Source organism: Ranitomeya variabilis, chromosome 2 (assembly GCF_051348905.1).
Source record: "Ranitomeya variabilis isolate aRanVar5 chromosome 2, aRanVar5.hap1, whole genome shotgun sequence".
In the NCBI taxonomy this organism is placed as follows: domain Eukaryota; kingdom Metazoa; phylum Chordata; class Amphibia; order Anura; family Dendrobatidae; genus Ranitomeya; species Ranitomeya variabilis.
In genome coordinates, this window is record NC_135233.1 from 4,972,644 (window position 1) to 4,990,843 (window position 18,200).

The following is an 18,200-nucleotide window of genomic DNA, read 5'->3' on the forward strand; positions in this document are numbered from 1 at the left end:
TCTGAGAAACAGATTTTATGGTGACAGCAGCCTTGTATTCCTCTCTTTTATCACTGGATGGTGTACGTGTGGGTGTATAATTAGGAATGTTTGGTGATGGTTGTATATTCTGGAGGTCTCTCCTGCTCCGAAACCCAACTGATGCGAGGGAGAGGGGCGCCATCCTTTAATTCTGTAGGTTTCTTGTACTTACCCTCTCTCGTGGTGCTGTCATGGGGTATGGAAAATCCTGTTACCGGTAAGTAAGATGTTTTTTTTTTTCTCATCTGAATGACGAGGTTTTCGCTCTATTGTGGGCAGATCTGTGTTTTTCATGTCATGTTTGACTTTTTGATATGTTTTTAAACTTGTGTATCAGTTTGTACCAATAAAACCTCTAGGGTATGTTCTCACGGTCAGGAATCGGCAGCGCTTTGGACGCAGCACATGTTCGCACCGTCCAAAGCGCTGCCAGCTTTTGAACGCAGGTGATTTTGCATGTGTTCATTGAACCGTGTGGAATCACCTCGCCCAATACAAGCACCACTCCCCGATCCACTGCCTGCACCGCTCCCCGATCCACTGCCTGCACTGCTCCCCGATCCACTGCCTGCATCGCTCTCCGATCCACTGCCTGCATCGCTCCCCGATCCACTGCCTGCATCGCTCCCCGATCCACTGCCTGCATCGCTCCCCGATCCACTGCCTGCATCGCTCCCTTCCCTACATCGCTCCCTTCCCTGCATCGCTCCCTGATCCACTGCCTGCATCGCTCCCCTCCCTGCATCACTCCCTTCCCTGCATCGCTCCCAGATCCACTGCCTGCATCGCTCCCCTCCCTGCATCGCTCCCTGATCCACTGCCTGCATCGCTCCCCTCCCTGCATCACTCCCTTCCCTGCATCGCTCCCTTCCCTGCATCGCTCCCAGATCCACTGCCTGCATCGCTCCCCTCCCTGCATCATTCCACGATCCACTGCCTGCATCGCTCCCCGATCCACTGCCTGCATCGCTCCCCGATCCACTGCCTGCATCGCTTCATGATCCACTGCCTGCTTCGCTCCCCGATCCACTGCCTGCATCGCTCCCCGATCCACTGCCTGCATGGCTCCCCGATCCACTGCCTGCATGGCTCCCCGATCCACTGCCTGCATGGCTCCCCGATCCACTGCCTGCATGGCTCCCCGATCCACTGCCTGCATGGCTCCCCGATCCACTGCCTGCATGGCTCCCCGATCCACTGCCTGCATGGCTCCCCGATCCACTGCCTGCATGGCTCCCCGATCCACTGCCTGCATGGCTCCCCGATCCACTGCCTGCATGGCTCCCCGATCCACTGCCTGCAGGGCTCCCCGATCCACTGCCTGCAGGGCTCCCCGATCCACTGCCTGCAGGGCTCCCCGATCCACTGCCTGCAGGGCTCCCCGATCCACTGCCTGCAGGGCTCCCCGATCCACTGCCTGCAGGGCTCCCCGATCCACTGCCTGTCAAGACTCTTCCCGTATGTACAGGGATTACCTTCAATAAGTAAGACTGCTCTGCATTCATGTTGGGGGAAGGTCCCGGTCTGTGAGGTTGCGGAGGGTCTCTGATTATTGGAGGGTCTCTTTTTCAGGGCTCCTCTGTATGAATGAAGCTTTTGAATTGGGCCGAGCTCCTGGGAGGGGACTCGCGCTGCTCCCCAGACAGACATATCTGAATGTGGAGGAGGACGAGGGGCACACGATGGAGAGGAAGAGGAACATCATCTTGTGTCTCATCACCAACATTATGAAAGTGGAGAAGGAGCTTCACATCGACAACCTGGTGTTCCGGGTAAGATGTCCCCTTCCAGGGTTGAGATGCAGCGCCATGGGATGAGATATGGCCATACAATAAGGTTCAGCTTTATGGGATGAAGTGTGGCCATTAGTGATGAGCGAATATACTCGTTACTCGAGATTTCTCGAGCACGCTCGGGTGTCCTCTGAGTATTTTTTAGTGCTTGGAGATTTAGTTTTTATCGCCTCAGCTGAATGATTTACAGCTACTAGCCAGCCTGAGTACATGTGGGGGTTGCCTGGTTGCTAGGGAATCCCCACAACATGTAATCAAGCTGTCTAGTAGCTGCATATCATCCAGCTGCGGCGAAAAAAAACTAAATCTCCGAGCACTAAAAAATACTCGGAGGACACCCGAGCATACTAGAGAAATCTCGAGTAACGAGTATATTCGCTCATCACTAATAGCCATCCATCATTCGGAGACTCCCTTCAGCTGAGAATCGGTCCAGTCAGTGTGACCCCGTCAGTGAACCCCCTGCCCCAGTCAGTGTGACCCCCGTCGGTGCACCCCCTGCCCCCGTAAGTGTGACCCCGTCAGTATTACCCCATCAGTGCACAATGGGCCCCCGTCAATGTGTGCATTGTCCTTCTCTCTCCAGGTGATCGAGTCGTGTCAGAAGTTGGATTTTGGGAAGAGTCTGAGGTTTATGAGTTTCCGCTGCAGCCATGCCGACGTCCTGTCCGCCATCATGTATCTCATCGGTCAGGGCTACGCCCGGCGAGGGGACGAGAGGCCGCACATTATCCAGTACCTGTCCCAGGAGCCGTCCACCCCACATAAAGCTCACATCACCTTCCCGACCGCTGACCGGAAGAAGCCAGAGGTGCCCACCAAGACCTCCAGGTGGGAGCAGTTGCCATATTTTATACCTGGAACTGTCCTCCTCCGGTCTGGGGGTGTTGTATATGACTCCCATCATCCTCCTGTTTTCTAGCTCCGGCAGTGAGGTGGAGCAGGCCGCTCTGGAGTCCGTTCTTCTGCCCTTGGGCCGCACCCTCAGTCAAGATGAGGCCAGGGCTCTAATGTGTCGGATGGTGGAGCAGGTGTCAGAGACGCTGAGTGTGTCAGCGGACGCGGCCCAGCACCTGCTCATCCACAGCAAGTGGAGCATGGACCAGCTGCTGCAGCGCTTCACTGATGACCCCGAGGCTCTTCTCATTGCTTCTGGACTAGCGGTTCAGGAGCCGCACAAGCCTGAGAGCCCTCAACCCACGTGCCCAGTGTGTGTGAGTCCGCTCAGCCCTGTGGACAAGCCGCCATCACTGTGCTGCAAACACTACTGCTGCAAAGTGAGTATGACCCCCGAGAGCCAGGGGCTTGGGACCACCACAGACGTCATATATAGAGTGCACGGTGGAGGGGACCAGGTCACATGATCAGTATACTCGCCAATCAGCCTGGACATTGAGGGGAGGGGACCAGGTCACATGATCAGTATACACACCATTCAGCCAGGACATTGGAGGAGGGTACCAGGTCACATGATCAGTATATGCGGCAATCAGCCGGGACATTGGGGGAGGGGACCAGGTCACATGATCAGTATACACACCAGTCAGTCGGGACATTGGAGGAGGGGACCAGGTCACATGATCAGTATACGCACCAATCAGCCGGGATATTGGGGGTGGGGACCATGTCACATGATCAGTATACGCGCCAATCAGCCGGGACATTGGGGGAGGAGACCAGGTCACATGATCAGTATACGCGCCAATCAGCCGGGACATTGGGGGAGGGGACCAGGTCACATGATCAGTATACTCACCAATCAGCCTGGACATTGGGGGAGGGGACCAGGTCACATGATCAGTATACTCACCAATCAGCCGGGACATTGGGGGAGGGGACCAGGTCACTTGATCAGTGTCAATCAGCAGGAGTGTTGACAACCAGCTGGTTGCACTGCCCAGAGGCGATTTGCTGCTCTTCAGAGAAATATCCCATGACCCTGGGGAGCACTGTAGCGCGGCCCTGCCTTATGATCCAGCAAGTTCTATCTTGGCTGTGAATTCTGGCACCTTCACCCCCGATCCCTCAGAAACCACAGTGCAGCCTCCAGTGAGATCCGATGATCACCGCAAAGATGTAATCTGTTGTCACTATTTCTGCAGAATTGCTGGAATGAATATCTCAGCACCTGCATCGAGCAGAACCTGGTCCTGACTTGCACCTGCCCCACCGCCGACTGCCGGGCCCAGCCGACCTCTGCCTTCTTCCGGACGATCATCACCTCCCAGGACGTGATAGAGAAGGTAGAGCCAGCGCTGCCCAAATGACGAGCCCACCTTATATGTGTGTGCCCCCGACATCCTCCTCCGGGGGCTTCTCTGTCTTCATCTACATCCATAGACATTAATACGGAGAAAAGTATGTGCCCCCCACAACCACCTTTGGAGGCTTCTCCATAGACATTAATATGTATAGAACCATTTTTAACTTTTATGGTGGTATCCATGAAGATGATTTCTGTTTTTGAGGGGTCCAATGTTAAGTTTATGGTGGGATGATGACTGTGGAATTTGTCATGTAATTTTAGAAGTTCTTGTTCAAGCTCAGTCCAGATTATTAAGATGTGATTGATGCATTGGAAATAGATCAAGCGTTTGATGGCGCAGGAAGCTGGAAAGTCATGTTTCAGTTTAGCCATGAAAAGGTTGGTATACTGAGGTGGCATTTTGCTGCCCTTAGCAGTTGCCGTGCGTTGTAGATTTAGCTCCTCGCCAAAAGAGAAAAAGTTGTGTGAGGATAAATCTGGTGAGACTCAGAAGGGAACTTCTTAGCTTCAAGAATCATTTGGCAGAAGGATAGTCCATCTTCATGTAGGATGTTTGGATATAGGGATTCTACATCCATGGTGGCCACGCTGGCATTCTTACGCAGAGGACCTATTGTAGATTGCTTTTTTAAAAGTCCGTGGTCTCCTGTAAATAGCTGGCTGTGTTCCTTACCTGAGATTTAAAGGGAACCTACCACCCCGTTTTTTAAAAATTAGATAAAAATAGTGTGAAATAGGGGCAGAGCTGGGCTTTACATTAGGGCCTTTTCGGTGCCTTTACACCCCCGTTAGGCTGTCCAAATACCTTTGTGAAGTGGCCGTTTTCTGCTGTCACTCAAGTTGGTCAGGTCGGATGGGCGTGGTCACAGCGCTGTTTGTCCCCCAGGATCCTGCTCATCTTTACGTTGGTGGCGTAGTGGTGTGTGCATGTCCAAAGAAGATCCACTGCCCAGGAGATGAATAACGGCGCGGTCTTCGCTATTCAGACGTTTACCGGTGGGCGCGGCCATCTTTCCTGTGGCCGCACCTGCGCAGATGGAGCGCTCTGCTGCCCGGGACTTCAGGAAAATGGCCGCCGCGATCTCCATCTGCGCACGCGCGGAATCCCGCGGCCATTTTCCTGAAGTCCCGGGCAGCAGAGCGCTCCATCTGCGCAGGCGCGGCCACAGGAAAGATGGCCGCGCCCACCGGTAAACGGCTGAATAGCGAAGACCACGCAGTTATTCATCTCCTGGGCAGTGGATCTTCTTTGGACATGCGCACACCACTACGCCACCAACGTAAAGATGAGCAGGATCCTGGGGGACAAACAGCGCTGTGACCACGCCCATCCGACCTGACCCACTTGAGTGACAGCAGAAAACGGCCACTTCACAAAGGTATTTGGACAGCCTAACGGGGGTGTAAAGGCACCGAAAAGGCCCTAATGTAAAGCCCAGCTCTGCCCCTATTTCACACTATTTTTATCTAATTTTTAAAAAACGGGGTGGTAGGTTCCCTTTAAGGACATTTTCTACCCACACCGAGACCTTTTCAGTGAGTGTTCCCACCCCTGAGATGATTGGCCTCCCTGGGTTACCTGGCTTATGAATCTTGGGAAGCATGTGGACATCACTTTCCTGGGATCTCAGGGATTAAGTCTAGAAGGTTTCTGGAATCTGTACATAGACCTCTGATGACTCTTTTTAACTCCTTCATACATGTCCGTCAGCTGTCTGTGTGCTTCTGTAATGTAGTCGGCTGTGTTCAGAAGAACTAGGTCATCACCTTGATCACAGGCTTAGTGATCTCCTTGTTCTTCAGGCTGTGAATTGCCTTCTCTCCTGCACACTGATGTTAGTTGTTTCCTTTCATTTTTTTTGTCCAATATTATGGACTTCACCAAATGTCTAAATGACTCAATATATTGGTCCAAAATGGTGTTGTGGCCAAGAGGAGATAGATGTCCAGTCAAATTTTTTTTTTCTTGTCCTCTATTCTGACTTGTATTTTGCTCCTTAGAAGTCTCAAGTCTTATTTAGCATGAAATCACTCCTTCAGTCATAGTCTCCTGAAATATTATTTCTTGTTACTACAGAGTTCTGTTTTGTCTAGTGGTTTCGTAGGACAAAATGTGAGACCTCTGGAAAGCTCAATGAGTTCTAGTTTGGTGGGTCTGTGAGATGACTACCTGTGTTCTTCTGGCTGTCTTGCCCTATGCAGTGGTTCTTAGGAGGAAGTTGACTGATGCTGGAACAGTATCCTGCCGGAGATTGGTGCTGAGGTTACACATACGCGGGGGGACGGAGGGTATACGTCAGGGGTTTGTATGTTATATACCAGGAGCGAGGCTCCAGAGGTTATACACAAGGGGCCCGAGGTGATATGCCTGGTGTTCGGGCCGTGACCCAGCTGTGACTGTCCAGAAACGTGTGATAGCAGAGTTCCCGCGTCCTACATCCTGAAAGTTTTGGAATCTGTGTGCCAGATGATTAATATCTGTAGGATCAGACCTTCTAGTTAATGCACGGTAGGCGAGGAGCCGGTGGAATGGGCTGGGGAGCCCCTGTTGATTGAGAATCAATGGTTCACCGCACGCACTTGAGATTATTTATTACAGTCCATATAACCGAATCAATGGTTCATGGGAGCAAAGCAAGTGATCATACAAAAGTGACTAAAATAATTGAAAAAGAAAAGGCAACACTTGAGTATAAAATACATAACAGAAATAATCCAGTATTCGGAAAAAAATCAAACAAAAAAATAGATATAAAAATGCCAAGCATTGTGGGAAAGGGGCTGAAACCACACAACACAATTCAGAATACAAAATATAGAAAAAAAAATTGTAGGATGTTAAATTGAAAAAAGGAGGAGGGGTAATATGGTAAGTGTAGAGTTTTTTGTGTGAACAAATAAGTTAAAAAAAAAATAATTAAAAAGCAAGTTAATATATAATTGGTAAGAATGGGGGCAAAAGGGCTGACCAGTGTTCATATGGTAGAGGATAGAGGCCACATATATAGTAAGCGATGGTTGGTTACCTATATCCAGTAGGCATATGGCATAGCCAAGAATAGGGAATGTCCTCGGGAGATGCACAGAAGGAGTTCTGTTGAAATCATTGTAGAAGGTCATGATGGTAAAGATGGCAACATGGTACCTATAAGGACAGGCTAAAAACCTTGGAATGGTGGTTGTCAGTTACACTGGTGACCTGTAGTGGATCCAGGTAAATTTATTGTTACGGTAAGTATAAAGCCTGGTTGTGGCGTTGTAGGAGGTGATAGTGTATGGGGGTCAACCTGGAGATCAAAGTCGGAATAGCAGTGCTCCCGCGCCTTGCTGATGTGCTGGCGTGGATCTAGGGATGGGGGAAGTGTTTAAATAGCGGTATTAACCGCGATACTGGAAGTGCATCACCGGGCCATGAGCTGGAAGTGACGCGGTGCCAAGCCATGGATCATAACTGCGCATGCGTGCCCGTTGTTAGGGAAGCGCTCATGCTTCCTACTATGGCAACGCTAGGGAGCAGAGAAATCATGGGCGGTATCGAATGCGAACTTTGTACACGGTGGAAATTCATGATGCAGCAACATAAAACTACAGGGCTCATACGACCCTGTCGGATCAGACCACCTCAGCGACGCAGAACAGGAAGAGACGAGCTCCGGTTACCATGACTTGCTGCAGGAAAGCTGGCGAAGGAGAGAACGGTGAGGAAGCAGATATCCAAGATGGTGCCCGCACGCCTGGAAGAGAAAGGTGACAGCAAGCGGTTAGCAGAGACAAATTCACTCAAATGTTGCCAAACTCAGATGCTTCTCCCTTGCTGACCGGTCCTGTCTCCCTGCAGATGGGGGATTCAACGGGCGGTTAGCACTTTATGATTGGACGAGATAGGTGAGGATGCCAGATTACAGCAGCTTTCTTCAGGCCCATCGGCTAGCTGAGGCAGGACTGGAGGCCAGCAGCTCTACCTATAGAAATCCCCGCTCTTAACATGATGCTCACACATCCACAAGTCTGTCTCCATTGTGAGACATGATTGACAAAAGTCTGAATGGTGGGAGAAGGCAGAGTGAGCCATTGAGGAGACACCCATCCACCCAGATCAGATGTACATGGAAACTCACAGGCAGTTACTGATCTATGGGCTTAAACAGACACCCTGGAAAACCGTCAACGACTGGTCAACATCAGGATGGCGGGTGTGCCGGAAAAAAAAGGCAATGACCCTCTGCTGCAAAGATGATGTGATATTGAAGAAGACATTATGCTGAATGGGCAGTGCATTTCTTCCCAGACTCCTTGGTCAAAGTTCAACAGAAGCGTTATGAATTTGTAGCTATGAAGAAAAGACTGTGAGCTCCGGGTGTGTAGTGCTCCATGATTTATCCTGCCAAGCTTATGGTGGTGACCTTGGTATTAACACCATTCTTTGAGACCCCCAAATAGGCTCTTAAGTGGCTGGACAGACATGAGCAGCAGCTTCGTCAAGAGAGAGGATTGTGGCTGTCGCATCAGGAGTGACCATTCATCAAGCCAGGACCTCTGCCGGTTTGGAAGAGATGGCGGGATGATGAGAGCCTGGAGCGTAGTGGTCACACTGGTGCAGCGGGCCCATCCCGTGCATTCACATTCTCAGTATTCGCCTAATATGAGACAATGGAGGAGCGTTGATCCACCGGTCTTGGCCAGACCTATTAAAGACTTGGCCGCTGACCCTCAGCAAGTATAAGGGTGGGTTTAAAGATGTTGATTTTTTTGGAGTACAGTTTTTGTAGGGTGGCAGATGACCCTAATAAATGTCTTGTCCTGAAGTGCCCAGGAATGGGGGACAACCAAGTGACAAGCTGTTGTTGAATTTCTTAAATAGTATACCTCAGTAGTGATGGGTCTTCAGGAGATGTATTACATCCTCGTTATGTCCTGACAGAAGGAAGGAATCGCATCTCTACTAGCATTCTCTATAGTGACAACCAGGTCCAATATGACTGGGAGCATTGTACATGAGCACATTATGAATGTGGAATAGAGATTTATGTTCCTCTTCCATATTCGTGTGTCCCCATGGAGGAAGACTTGATTGACTGCCTGAAGTTCTGCGGATGCTAATGGGTTCATGTTTCACATGTAGGATGTATGTGTCTTTCTGTCCTCTCTCTATTCAACTAATACAGGAGATTGGCCAGGCTGATATCTGGAGGAAAACACTTCTGGAAGCTCCGTGTCACTTTTGACTCCTGCCTTGGATAGACGTGAGGTTATTACCTCACCCTGTGATGATCCTTCTGCCTCTCGGACCTTTTGCGTTCACATTTCTAATTATATCCAGTGGTGGTTCCTCATCGTACCCTCGGATGGAAATTGAATCCATTCAGCAGGAAATTAGTAGAATAGTGTGAATTTGGGGTCTACCTCCATAGATCTGATTTTGAAAGGTTGTGAAAGTCTACCCTCCATCAGGAACAATGGATCTGACAGGCGCAGCTCTTCTACTTTCATTTCTCCCTTCTCCCCAGATTTTCAGGAAACCCCCTCCCTCTAGATCAGAGGTCCCCAACCTTTTTTGCACCAGGGACCGGCTTTAAGCAAGACCAGTTTTCCATGGCCCGGTGGGGGTGGGGCAGGGGCGGGGCTTTGGTGATATGGGGGTGGGGTTATGGAGGGATGGAGCTTAGTGCATACTTATCATATAATTATGACATTTATAATGAGAATGTGATTCAACTTACCATAGGTTCAGAATGAGTGGGAGCACCATGCTTGTTTCCCTGGTGCTCTGCACCATTATTGCCCCATAGCTGTGCCATACAGTGCTCTGCACCGTTTATTATTGCCCCATAGCTGTGCCATATAGTGCTCTGCACCGTTTATTATTGCCCCATAGCTGTGCCATATAGTGCTCTGCACCGTTCATAATTGCCCCATAGCTGTGCCATACAGTGCTCTGCACCATTATTGCCCCATAGCTGTGCCATATAGTGCTCTGCACCATTATTGCCCCATAGCTGTGCCATACAGTGCTCTGCACCATTATTGCCCCATAGCTGTGCCATATAGTGCTCTGCACCATTGCCCCATAGCTGTGCCATACAGTGCTCTGCACCATTATTGCCCCATAGCTGTGCCATATAGTGCTCTGCACCATTATTGCCCCATAGCTGTGCCATACAGTGCTCTGCACCATTATTGCCCCATAGCTGTGCCATATAGTGCTCTGCACCATTATTGCCCCATAGCTGTGCCATACAGTGCTCTGCACCATTATTGCCCCATAGCTGTGCCATACAGTGCTCTGCACCATTATTGCCCCATAGCTGTGCCATATAGTGCTCTGCACCATTATTGCCCCATAGCTGTGCCATATAGTGCTCTGCACCATTATTGCCCCATAGCTGTGCCATACAATGCTCTGCACCATTATTGCCCCATAGCTGTGCCATACAGTGCTCTGCACCATTATTGCCCCATAGCTGTGCCATACAGTGCTCTGCACCATTACTGCCCCATAGCTGTGCCATATAGTGCTCTGCACCATTACTGCCCCATAGCTGTGCCATACAGTGCTCTGCACCATTATTGCCCCATAGCTGTGCCATATAGTGCTCTGCACCATTATTGCCCCATAGCTGTGCCATATAGTGCTCTGCACCATTATTGCCCCATAGCTGTGCCATACAGTGCTCTGCACCATTATTGCCCCATAGCTGTGCCATATAGTGCTCTGCACCATTATTGCCCCATAGCTGTGCCATATAGTGCTCTGCACCGTTGCCCCATAGCTGTGCCATATAGTGCTCTGCACCGTTTATTATTGCCCCATAGCTGTGCTGCTGCTGCAATAAAAATAATAAAACACATACTCACCTGTCTTGCGCAATTGCAGCTCCTCACGTCCCGTCGTGTCTCTGCACTGACTGATCCGGCAGAGGGCGGCGCGCACACTATATGCGTCATCGCGCCCTCTGACCTGAACAGTCAGTGAGGAGAGACGCCGGGAAGATGGCGCGGCGCCCGGCGTGTGGAACGCGGACAGGTGAATATGTAATACTTACCTGCTCCTGGCGTGCCGCTCCTTCCCCCGGACAGCTGGTCTTCGGTGCCGCAGCCTCTTCCTCTATCAGCGGTCACCGGCACCGCTGATTAGAGAAATGAATTATGCGGCTCCGCCCCTATGGGAGGTGGAGCAGCCTATTCATTTCTCTAATGAGCGGTCCCACGTGACCGCTGTACAGGGGAAGAGCTGCTGCACCCGGAGACCGTGGGACGGGGAGGGGGAGCGTCAGGATCGCTGGGACTAGGTAAGTATGCCTCAGCGCCCTCTCCCCCTCACCCGCCGACCGTGACTCGAGTATAAGCCGAGGGGGCACTTTCAGCCCAAAAATTTGGGCTGAAAATCTCGGCTTATACTCGAGTATATACGGTAGCTGTCAGCGGCGCCGCGGACCGGCTGAAAAACCCCAACGGCCCGGTCCTGGTCCGCGGACCGGCGGTTGGGGACCTCTGCTCTAGATAGTCTCCTGGCTCTAGGTGCTGTGTGATACCACAGTTGGTCTGCAGAGCTTCAGGAAGGAAGATAAAGCTGTGTGGCTTCTCAGGCTCATTGGTCCCGAACACATCACACTTTATAAGGTTGGTATGTAATGTTTTTAGTCATTACTATTGTTTATATAGCTTGTTTTATGAATGGATAGAGAGAGGTTTGTGGATATTTCATATAAATAAGGCAGATTTTCTTACAAATGAAAGCGTGCTTGGTGGGAGTTTTGAAATTTGTGTATATCAAAGTTATTACTTTTATGTTGAGTAAATGGGTTTGTTTTGCACCTGATAATGTGTAGTCTCTTTTATTACATCCCTATGAAGGTCTCTGATCACTTTTAGATCACTGAAATTGAGAAAATTAGATGTTCTAGGCATTTTTCTAGCCTGCGCTTGACAGGCACATTGTTCCATTACGAGTTAGTGCGAATATTGTTCCTGACGGAGGGTTGGTGAGGGGTGTACAATAGTGACCCCCGAGTCTGTGAGGAATTGGACGGAAGCTCAGAATCATCTGAAATCTTGACAGCTGGAACAGTACCCTAAGCAGCAGTTCTTTCAAGAAGGAGAGACCACCAGTCGGTTATTAGCATCTGGTAGCCAGTCTCCAGTTTACATTAATTGTGTATCTTCAACGGAAGGACGGGGTGTAGGGACTGAAACCGTCATTATCCTTGGGGTCTTAACGAAATTTCTACTCAGAACTGTTAACCTCGCATTAGTCTTATACGGAGAGTGAGCTGGAGAGCGTGGGTAGACATGATCAATTTACCTGCCCCATCTCGTGAAGACAGCGTGGAACGTGGGAGTAAAATATCTAAAGACAAACTGCAACAGGCTCTAGGAAGGATGTAAATCCACAGCCCTAGGGGGACGGCTTCCCATACAGGCTTTTAAGCTATAAGATGATGACTTGATCTTTGTTGTCACTCATTTGAAGCTTCTTCCAAATATCTTGACCAGCTCTTCATGAAACCCTGACTGCTGTGAAACTTTTTCCTAGGAGAGGCCTCACTGATGCAGTACAGCTAAGATATAAAGAGTAAGGAGTTCTGGAGGAGATGATCCAGCCCTGGAGCCCTGTTCTCACATCATGCAGTCTGTCTGGGATCTCGCATGAAGAGACATGAGTCTCATAAACAGAAGATCTGGGGTCAGTGCTCCAAGATGTTTTGAACAACCTCCGGCCAAGTTCCTCTTTAACCTGTGTACAAGTGACAAGAAATTATGGAAGATACTGATGATGGAGGAGACGGGCTGTCACTAGATGCTAATGGTGGAGGACACAGGAGGTTAGAAGATACTGGTGATGGAAGCGATGGTTGATCACCAGATACTGAGTAGAAGGGCAGTCAGTAGATACTGATTATAGAGGCGACGGGCGGTCACCAGATACTGATGATGGAGGGGACAGGCATTCACTATATACTGATGATGATGGTTGCGCTGGGCAGTGACCGAATAGTGATGATTGAGGTGACTGACAGTCACCAGATACTGATGGGATTTACATTTATCTTTTCTTCATTCTCTTTGTAATTGTTAATAAACTATTAACCCTTCTATTCCTGGAAGCTGCTTCTTCCTGGCCTCTATGCACATTCACCACACAACCTCCATGGCCTGTATACACGCTCACCACGAAAGACTCCATTGCTGAACAAAAAGCATGTTCAAGTGCGATTACAGTTTGCTCAAAGACATTTAGACTGTGAAATCCTGGGAGAATATAGTCTGGACAGATGCAAGAAAATTTTAACTCTTTGGAGGTCATAATACATACCATGTTTGGAAGCCAAAAAGCAATGCACATCATCCCAAAAACATCATACCTACTGTGACAGGGTGTGCGACAGAGCAAGCAGGGACAGCAGACCGATGAATAATCCAAGAGACCTTTATTGCAACTGAGAGAATATTCTGGCAAACAGTGATCAGGTTCTTCAACTTACAATAAGGCCACAACAAAATAACAAATCCAGGGCGACACCCGATAATCCGACTCCAGGGAAAACAAAACACTAGTTCATAGACAGGCACCAGGATCTGGCCGCAGCAGCAGATCCTAGCTCCTCACACCACATAGGTCCCAGAAGAAGATAGTATATACATGGGCTTATTGTTCCACCCTCTAGTGATCAGCCCCTTGGATGGGTGGAGGGGCTCACACCCACCCTCAAACATTTGTTACCTGGAGCTGAAAGTACAAAAGAGGCTCCAAATGTCCAGTCCCACTGTCCCAGCCAGTCTGAGAAGCCCCCTGCAGAGAGCAACAAATGAACACAATTGTTGTGAATTCTGCTCTTGGGCTCCCTCCGGTGGTTGTTGGTGGTAGTGCAGTTGTCTTGGGGTTGTAATCCAGGGCAGGTGTTTCTGCTGATTGCAGCTCCACTAGGTAATTAGGTTTGCAGGATCCATGAGTCCTTGCCAGTTGTCCATTGTTCTTGGAGGGATTGCATCTCTCTCTGGCTCCTCATGCCCTGCTGCCAATTCAGCTAAGATAAGTGTCTGGTTTTTTGTCTCTGTGCACACATGCAGTGTGCTTTGCAATTCAGTGCAATTCATTGTGTTTTTGTCCAGCTTAGACTTTGTTTCGATTTTTCAGTCATGCTGGATTCTCAGGAGATGCAGATATACTTTCTATGTCTTTAGTTAGATGTAGAATATTTGTATTATCTGCTGTGGATATTTTTAGGATTTTAATACTGACCGCTTAGAATTCTGTCCTGTCCTTTTCTATTTAGCTAGAAGTGCCTCTTTTGATAAATCCTGTTTTTCTGCCTGCGTGTGTCTTTCCTCTTATACTCACAGTCAATATTTGTGGGGGGCTGCCTATCCTTTGGGGTTCTGCTCTGAGGCAAGATAGAATTCCCATTTCCATCTATAGGGGTATTTAGTCCTCCAGCTGTGTCGAGGTGTCTAGGACTTGTTAGGTACATCCCACGGCTACTTCTAGTTGCGGTGTTAGTTTAGGGTTTGCGGTCAGTACAGGTACCACCTACTCCTGAGAAAGTCTCTCATGCGGCTCCACGGTCACCGGATCATAACACACAATGCCCCCCACCAGAAGCAGGGTAGGAAATGTTAATGAAGTATGGTCTATGAAATCAGGGCGGGGGTGGTACTCCGTTACACCTACAGTGAAGACTTGAGGTAGGAATGTACTGGTGTGGGGCTGTTTTTGAGCATACAGCACTGGCAGACTTCATATTATTGAAGGAACGATAAATGAACAAATGTACTGAGACATTATTGATAAAAATCTGCTGCTATTTACCAGGATGATGAAGATAAAATGACGGTAGACATTATAGCAAGACAATGACCCCAAACGCACAGCAAGGATACTCTCAATTTGCTTCAGAGGAAGAAAAATAAATCTGCTAGAATGGCCGAGCCGATCACCAGATCTGAAAATGTATGAAAAGAACTAAAGCTCAGAGTTCAGAGAAGAAACCCACGGAAACTTCGGGATGTGAAGAGTGCTTGTGTGGAAGAATGGGATAAAATCCCACCTGAGCAATGCCTGCGACTAGTTTCTCCATACTGGAGGCGTCTTGCAGCATCATCACCAATAAAGGCTTTTATACCAAGTATGCATGACATTTCAGTAACGTGACCAATACTTTTCCCTGTCATTTCTCATACTTTATGGACATCTCTGGTGATTTTTGTCCTGTGTGGCTTGGTTGTTACCGATATCTGGGGAGAATTTCATGTCAGTAGCACCTGTAGAAATAGATTTCTTAAGTATTGAACACATCACCAATTTTCTGTTATATGTAATGTCCCTCTGATGACCTCTACAGGTGTGTATACTGTATATAATTGGTGTCCCCCTGATGATGACCCCCTGTAAGCAGGTGTATATACTCTGTGTGTGTGTATAATATATATATATATATATATATATATATATATATATATATATATATATATATTATATTAGATGGTGGCCCGATTTCTAACGCATCGGGTATTCTAGAATATTTAAATCCCACGCCAATATCGAAATGTGGTTCAAATCCCGTGCCAATTCGCGGCCGGACTGCTTATGTCGTTGATTAGTCGCTGGCGCGACCAATCAGCGACGTGGGATTTCCGTTACAGACAGACAGAATTAGACGATTATATAGTAGATGTAGTGTCCTCCTGATGACCCCTTACATATAGGTGTATGTATGTAGTGTCCTCCTGATGATGACCCCCTATATATAGGTGTATATACTGTATGTAGTGTCCTGATGATGACCCCCCTATATATATAGGTGTATATATGAATGCTCATGTCTCTGTTGCCCTTTCCCGCAGTACGATAAGGCTTTGCTGCGCGGTTTTGTGGAGAGTTGCTCCAACCTGACGTGGTGCACGAACCCCCAAGGCTGTGACCGCATCCTGTGCAAGGAAGGGCTGGGAAGCGGAGCGGCCTGTGCCAAGTGCTCCTGGATGTCCTGTTTTAGGTGCAGCTTTCCTGAGGTGAGTCGTGCTCAGTGTGACGTTACACTCTGCGGTCAGGGTCTGACTGTCCGTCCCTCTCAGGCTCACCACCCGGCCAGCTGCAGCCACATGTCTCAGTGGATGGATGACGGGGGATTCTACGAGGGGATGACTTTGGAGGCACAAAGCAAACACCTGACCAAGCTGATTTCCAAGCATTGCCCCAGCTGCCAGGCCCCCATTGAGAAGAACGAGGGCTGCCTTCAGTAAGTCTCCTGCCTGTGCCCCCTCTCTCAGCCGCACTTCCAGGTCTCATCACCTGTTTTGACCCCACACAGTATGACCTGTGCCAAGTGTAACCATGGCTTCTGCTGGCGCTGCCTGAAGCCCTGGAAGCCCACCCACAAGGACTACTACAATTGCTCCGCCATGGTGAGTGCTGCCCATGTCTCATGGATGATGGCCTGCAGATTGTGTGGTGTGAGTCCTCCACTCAGTGTCCCATGAGGAGAGTGGAGATGGTGGTGATGATGATGTTGAGGGAGGATGAATGATATGATGTTATTGATGGACAATGGTGCTGTTGTTGGATGATGTTTATTGATGGGTGATGAACTTTAGTGAACCAAGTGTCAGCCTCACCTCCAGAACAGTTGGTCATCACATGAATGTTATCCATCACAGGCACATGAGTTGCAGCATACACAGCCATTATTCAGACTAATGTTTGAGCAGAACACGTTTTCTCCTCCTTTTTTGGGGTGCAGCACATGGTGGGCATCCTGGCGGATCAAATAGTATAGGTTTATTAAAGAACGCCTCTGATGCAACCGCTGGGATTCTCATCCCGTCACCCCATTCTTTTCTTCCTCCCCTTTTCCTCTATAGCTTTTTCTCCATCGGATTGTATTATTCAGACACTAAAAAACTTTCTCTATTGAGGGAGGACCATTTGCCTGCCCGGCGTTTGCTGATAGATTTCCTGGGTTGGTAGAATATTTTTCTATGTCCAGTTGCCCTGGAGGGAAACCTCCAACGTCCCACAATGCCTAAAACACAAGATTCAGGACTAAGTAGGACTTGAATGTTATCAACCTCCATGACTAGTCTACCAATGCATCCAAGAACATGCCCAGTACGTCTCCCTAGGGTTTGTGCGGCAGTCATCTGTCCTGAGGCTCCTTCTGCATAATACTTCTGGAATTCTGTAGACTCCAAAAAAAAAATTGAGAACTTCAGTGTTCGAAACCTTTCCTGAGGATTCCAAAATATCTTCCCAGCCTTCCAATGAAATATGTTTCACATCTCGCTCCCTATTCACTTTCAGCAGAGCTCTGGGATCGCCCCAAATTGTCAATAACAAAGGATCCTACAATAAAGAAATGAAGCCAGCTGTAGCACGTACCACCTAGTCCAGTAGCCCCTGAGATGACTTGGTTAGGCCAGAGAGGTTTTCTTGGGTTCTTAGCTACTCTGTGTCATCATTGTAAGTACTCGAAGAAATAAGACTTACTGGCAACCCCTCCTCATGAATACCTTCCAGGGCCCAGACCATGAAATGCTGAAATTACGAGGCTAGAAAGTACCCACAGGTGTGTGGCTAAACCCCCCTGGACTTTCCCAGTTTCACTCTAGGGACACCCCTTTTCCAAATCAAAGCTTTACAGATGTTCTGCATTTTCCTAAACCAATATTTGGGAGTCCAGATGGGGAGGATTCTAGGCATGAGGCACATTTTAATGAGATCTGCTCTAGCAAGAGTCGACGGGTAATTTACCCCAACCATTGACTTTTTTTATCGGGTTCATCCCCAAAGGACGCAGATTTAGCGATCTATGGTCTCGTGTCTTTCTTGTAATGTAGATACCTCGATATTGAAATCTCTGAACCACCAGAATATTCAAAACACTGTAGAAAAGCAAAGTATTGTTATTTAAGGGAAGTGAGCCGGCTTTCGCCAGTTTATGGTTAAACTCAAGAAGGTCCCAAATCTCTATTGTTTCCATAGTAATTGGAAGGGGGGTGTTAGATTTATTACGAAATAATGTCATCAGAACGTAAGGCCATCCTTCCATCTTTATTTCTGTATTTAACGTCAAGCGAAAAGTGAGTGATAGTAGACAATTTTGCGTTCCAAGAGTCAAATGGCGCTC

The 18,200-nt window shown here is 48.7% G+C and overlaps 1 protein-coding gene across 2 annotated transcripts in view; it reads left to right on the forward strand.

Moving 5' to 3' along the window:
• CUL9 (cullin 9) overlaps positions 1 to 18,200 on the forward strand; it is a 173,708-nt gene that overhangs the window by 119,053 nt on the left and 36,455 nt on the right. For both annotated transcript variants that reach the window (XM_077281878.1, XM_077281879.1), the window contains exons 29-35: positions 1,594 to 1,793; positions 2,401 to 2,645; positions 2,737 to 3,091; positions 3,917 to 4,057; positions 15,922 to 16,086; positions 16,150 to 16,313; positions 16,386 to 16,479. In XM_077281878.1, coding sequence (XP_077137993.1) covers positions 1,594 to 1,793; positions 2,401 to 2,645; positions 2,737 to 3,091; positions 3,917 to 4,057; positions 15,922 to 16,086; positions 16,150 to 16,313; positions 16,386 to 16,479 — 1,364 coding nt within the window. The remainder of the gene's footprint in view (positions 1 to 1,593; positions 1,794 to 2,400; positions 2,646 to 2,736; positions 3,092 to 3,916; positions 4,058 to 15,921; positions 16,087 to 16,149; positions 16,314 to 16,385; positions 16,480 to 18,200) is intronic.